This window comes from Triticum aestivum, chromosome 6A (assembly GCF_018294505.1).
Source record: "Triticum aestivum cultivar Chinese Spring chromosome 6A, IWGSC CS RefSeq v2.1, whole genome shotgun sequence".
NCBI classification, from domain to species: Eukaryota; Viridiplantae; Streptophyta; class Magnoliopsida; order Poales; family Poaceae; genus Triticum; species Triticum aestivum.
Genome location: NC_057809.1, coordinates 159,138,093 through 159,142,347, shown reverse-complemented (window position 1 = coordinate 159,142,347; position 4,255 = coordinate 159,138,093). Strand labels below are relative to the sequence as shown.

At 43.6% G+C, this 4,255-nt stretch overlaps 1 protein-coding gene across 1 annotated transcript; it reads left to right on the top strand.

Moving 5' to 3' along the window:
- Nucleotides 1-2,996: 2,996 nt before the first annotated feature.
- Nucleotides 2,997-3,655, top strand: LOC123130499 (uncharacterized). Its single transcript, XM_044550390.1, has one exon. The coding sequence runs from the start codon at nucleotides 3,146-3,148 to the stop codon at nucleotides 3,413-3,415; it is 270 nt and encodes an 89-aa protein (XP_044406325.1). The 5' UTR covers nucleotides 2,997-3,145; the 3' UTR covers nucleotides 3,416-3,655.
- The last annotated feature ends 600 nt before the right edge of the window (nucleotides 3,656-4,255 follow it).

The following is a 4,255-nucleotide window of genomic DNA, read 5'->3' as shown; positions in this document are numbered from 1 at the left end:
TTGAAGTTATCTTATCGGATTGAGTCTTTAAGGATTTGAGAACACTTGATGTATGTCTTGCATGCGCTTATCTGTGGTAACAATGGGATATTCACGTGATCTACTTGATGTATGTTTTGGTGATCAACTTGTGGGTTCTGTGACCTTGTGAACTTATGCATAGGGGTTGGCACACGTTTTTGTCTTGACTCTCTGGTAGAAACTCTGGGGCACTCTTTGAAGTTCTTTGTGTTGGTTTGAAGAGATGAATCTGAGATTGTGTGATGCATAACGTATGATCAAACCTGCAGATACTTGTGGTGACATTGGAGTATCTAGGTGACATTAGGGTTTTGGTTGATGTATGTCTTAAGGTGTTATTTTAGTACGAACTCTAGGGTTGTTTGTGACACTTATAGGAATAGCCCAATAGATCAATCAGAAGAATAACTTTGAGGTGGTTTCGTACCCTACAATAACCTCCGAGTTACTACCGCGCTACCCGTTTGTCCCTAGAAAATGGGCGGTTGTAGCAGCGGTAGTGTTGCTTATAGGCGGTAGTACCGCCCCTACTACCGCGGCTACCACTGCCCGTTCCTTTGTTATCTCCCGTGTTCTTCTTTCTCCTGTGCATCTTGTAAAGAGCGGTAGTACCGCTCGTAGAACGGTAGTACTGCTCCTAGAGCGGTAGTACCGCTTGTCTGCAAGCTATGAGATGCATAACGGTTGGATTTGTCCCCCCCCCCCACTATGAAAGTGGGTCTTCTTCCGCAAGAAGACCCACCTCTTCCTCCCCCAAACTCCATTCTTGCTCCAAAGCTCATTTTCGCCCGATCTCTCTCCCTAGCCGGTCAAACTTGTTGATTTTCTAGGGTTTGGTTGAGAAGGCCCGGATCTACACTTCCACCAAGAGAAATTTGATCCCCCCGCACTAATCCCTTGCGGATCTTTTTACTCTTGGGTGTTTGAGCACTCTAGATGGTTGAGGTCAACTCGGAGCCACAATCCATTGTGGTGAAGCTCCGTGGTATCGTTGGGAGCCTCCAATCAAGTTGTCAAGATTGCCCCAACCTTATTTGTAAAGGTCCGGTCGCCGCCTTCAAGGGCACCACTAGTGGAATCACGATATCTCGCATTGTTTGAGGGCGTGAGGAGAATACAGTGGGACTAGTGGCTTCTTGGGAGGCATTGTGCCTCCACACCGCTCCAATGGAGACATACTTCCCCTCGAAGGGAAGGAACTTCGGTAACACGTCCTCATCTCCACCGCCTCCACTTGTGGTTATCTCCTTCCTTTACTTTGTTCAAGCTATTGTTGTGTTGTATCCTTTGCTTGCACTTGTTGTTATTGTTGTTAGCATCATATAGGTTGCTCACCTAGTTGCACATCTAGACAACCTATTTGTTGCTAAACCTAATTTGTGAATAAAAGCAAAAAATTGGTACTTGCCTATTCACCCCCCTCTAGTAAACCATATCGATCCTTTCACCGAGGGTGTCAAGTCCTACGTGGCGGGTGTACGAAGTCCTGTTAAGCCCCCTGGTTTCGCAAATTCGTTTTGAGAGTTAACGATACCTAGCGGCGAGGAATCCATCATTCGTTGTATGCTTTAAGATTCGCGCGCGGGTAAGCCTTTTCTCCTTGTTTTTTGATATACGAAACGAATACCCTGACCAATACAACAAGTGGACCCCACAACCGAGTAAATATCTAGCCCATCATTATCTTTTTCTCTCTCTCTCTCTCTCTCTCGTGAGAGCCACATCCCCATTCCACTCTCTCTCCCTTCTCTCACATAATAAATCCAACCTTTTATTCCATCTTGGCTAAATTAAATCGTCCATATCTATTGAACCACAAGTTCATTTTTTAAATAATTTATATAGTTCAACTCCTGACTCCAAGACCTTTAGCACTGGACCAATCTTGCATACATTTTGAACATTTTTAATTTTCAACATTTCACATTCCATATGTGAAACAAACCTATTTCATTAGAAAAATATGAAACAAACCTATTTTAGTAGAAATATGTGAGACCAACTTGAAACTTATTTAACCCAAATATGAAACTGAAATGTCAACTTTGAAAATGAGTATTAAAAAAATTGTAACACTTTATTTCAAAAGAGTGAAATATATTATTTCAAAAATGTGTAATTGAAATAGATGTGATTTTTGTGAAACAACCCACTGGAAAGTAAAATTTAGTTAGTGAAAATGAATAACAATATGAAACTGAAATGTAAACTTGTGAAACTGATTATTTGAAAATGTGTAACAATTTATTTCAGAATAGTGAAATATGTTATTTAAAAAAATGTAGAAGTGAAATAGGTGTGATTTTTGCGAAATAAGCTACTGTAAAGTGAAATGTATATTTTGAACTAAAAAATAATACAAAATTAAAATGTCAACTTGAGGAACTGATTTTTTTAGAAATGTGTAACAATTTCCTAAAAAAATGTGTAACAATTTATTTTAAAAGAGTGACAAATGTTATTAAAATGTGTAAGAAATAGATGTGTTTTTTGTAAAACAAACAAATGAAAAGTGAAATGTAGATTCTGAAACTGAACAAAAATATGAAACTAAAATGTCAACTTGTGAAACTAATTCAAATCATGTTATTGAACAGATTTCAATCGAGTGAAATTACAGATCATGGATTTTCACAAATGTGAAATAGTAACTACAGAAAAGTTGAATTATAATGTATCTGTGAAACTAATTTTGTGAATGTGAAATGTGTATTCATATTTAAATGTGGTTGAAAAATATCCAAGATTGATCTTATTTTAAAGGTTTTGATACAGTGAGTTCAAATATAAATAAAAATTCTAAAACAAATATATGGTTTAAAAGATATAAATGTTTTAAATTAGTCAAGGTCAAAAAGATGTTTGATTTATATTGTGTAGGAGAAGAGATATAGTAGTTCGGCCGGAGTCCCATATGCCATTATTGCAGCTGCAGAGGTCGCAATTCCTCTCCATTTAGAATTTTAGATAAGCATCGCTCCGCCTCTTCGCCTACGTATAAGCGAAGCTCCTGTTCATTTCACATACCCCGCTCTCGCCACGACCGTGTGCGCGCTCCAGCCTCCAGGGGTAGCAAAGCACGCAAGAATCGTCGCCAGGGAGGAGGAAGACGAGGAGGACCGCCATGGCTAGCGTGGTCATCGAGACCCACGACGCCGCGGTGGTCGGCGGCGCGGACGTGGTGTTCTGCGTCATCATCCTGTGCATGTCGGTGCTGTCCCTGGTCATCTTGGCGGCCTCCTCTGCCGTCGGCAGCGGCGACGGGGAAGGGGAAGGGAAGCGGCGGCGGCGCTCCGGCTCCCGCGGGAACGGGCCGGTGTTCGTGGGCGGCAGGGGCTGCGCCTGCGGCGGCTGCCGCGCCGGCGCCGGCGTCTGCGGTACTTACCTCTCGTGATCACCGCCGACCGTGCAGGCGCCGAGCGCGCTCCACATGTACATACAGCATGGACGCACTTACAGCAGTAAGGAGGAGCATCGATCGGGGCTCTCGCCAGGCCTGCGCATGGCTACTCGTTCTTCTTTCTTCTCTGTCTGTGCATATTACTACTGATAGCTGCACATCATGTGATGTGAATAATCTGCAAGAACATGGAGTGTTTTATCTGTTCCTTGAATAATCATCGATCCATGTGCGATCCGATGCTTCTTCTACTACTTTAGCTGATAATTTCTGGATTTGGGTTCGGTTTCGATGGAACAGTAGTGCTGACGCCCATATGCTCCTACCGTTCTAGCTATGCTCGTTTGTTGGGCACTTGTTGGAGAGACATCTTGCCGGTAAACGAGTACAGTGTTTGGACCAGAAGACGAAATGGGGAAACTGGGGGCGCAGAACCGCCGAAGAGGGCGAGACAACGACGCCCAGGCGACCAACTACCCCAATCAATCGATACAAAAGTCCAGGAATTCGGCACCTAAACCACCAACTATTCGGTGCTGCACGTGAAGAAAAGAAAACAAACGTTCGGTCGTTGCAACCTTACACGGGTGCCCTTCTTTGCACGGTGTTGAGAATTATATCCTCTCATACATTATGAAGCCTTTTTTTAAGACTTTGAGAGGTTTATGTAATAGCCCCAAAAAATGCCCCCCTCCCCCCCCCCCCAAGTCCTGGCTCGTCAACATGCCACCCCTTGCCTCACCCCTCCCCCGCCAAGTCCAATCCTCATGCTTCGGGTGGCATAGCTCCCCTTCCAGTGATGACGGCCCTAGCTACGACATGTTCCCGTCTTTG

Excerpts from the sequence above, each read along its gene's own strand:
- LOC123130499 (XM_044550390.1), top strand. The coding sequence starts at position 3,146 with ATGGCTAGCGTGGTCATCGAGACCCACGACGCCGCGGTGGTCGGCGGC.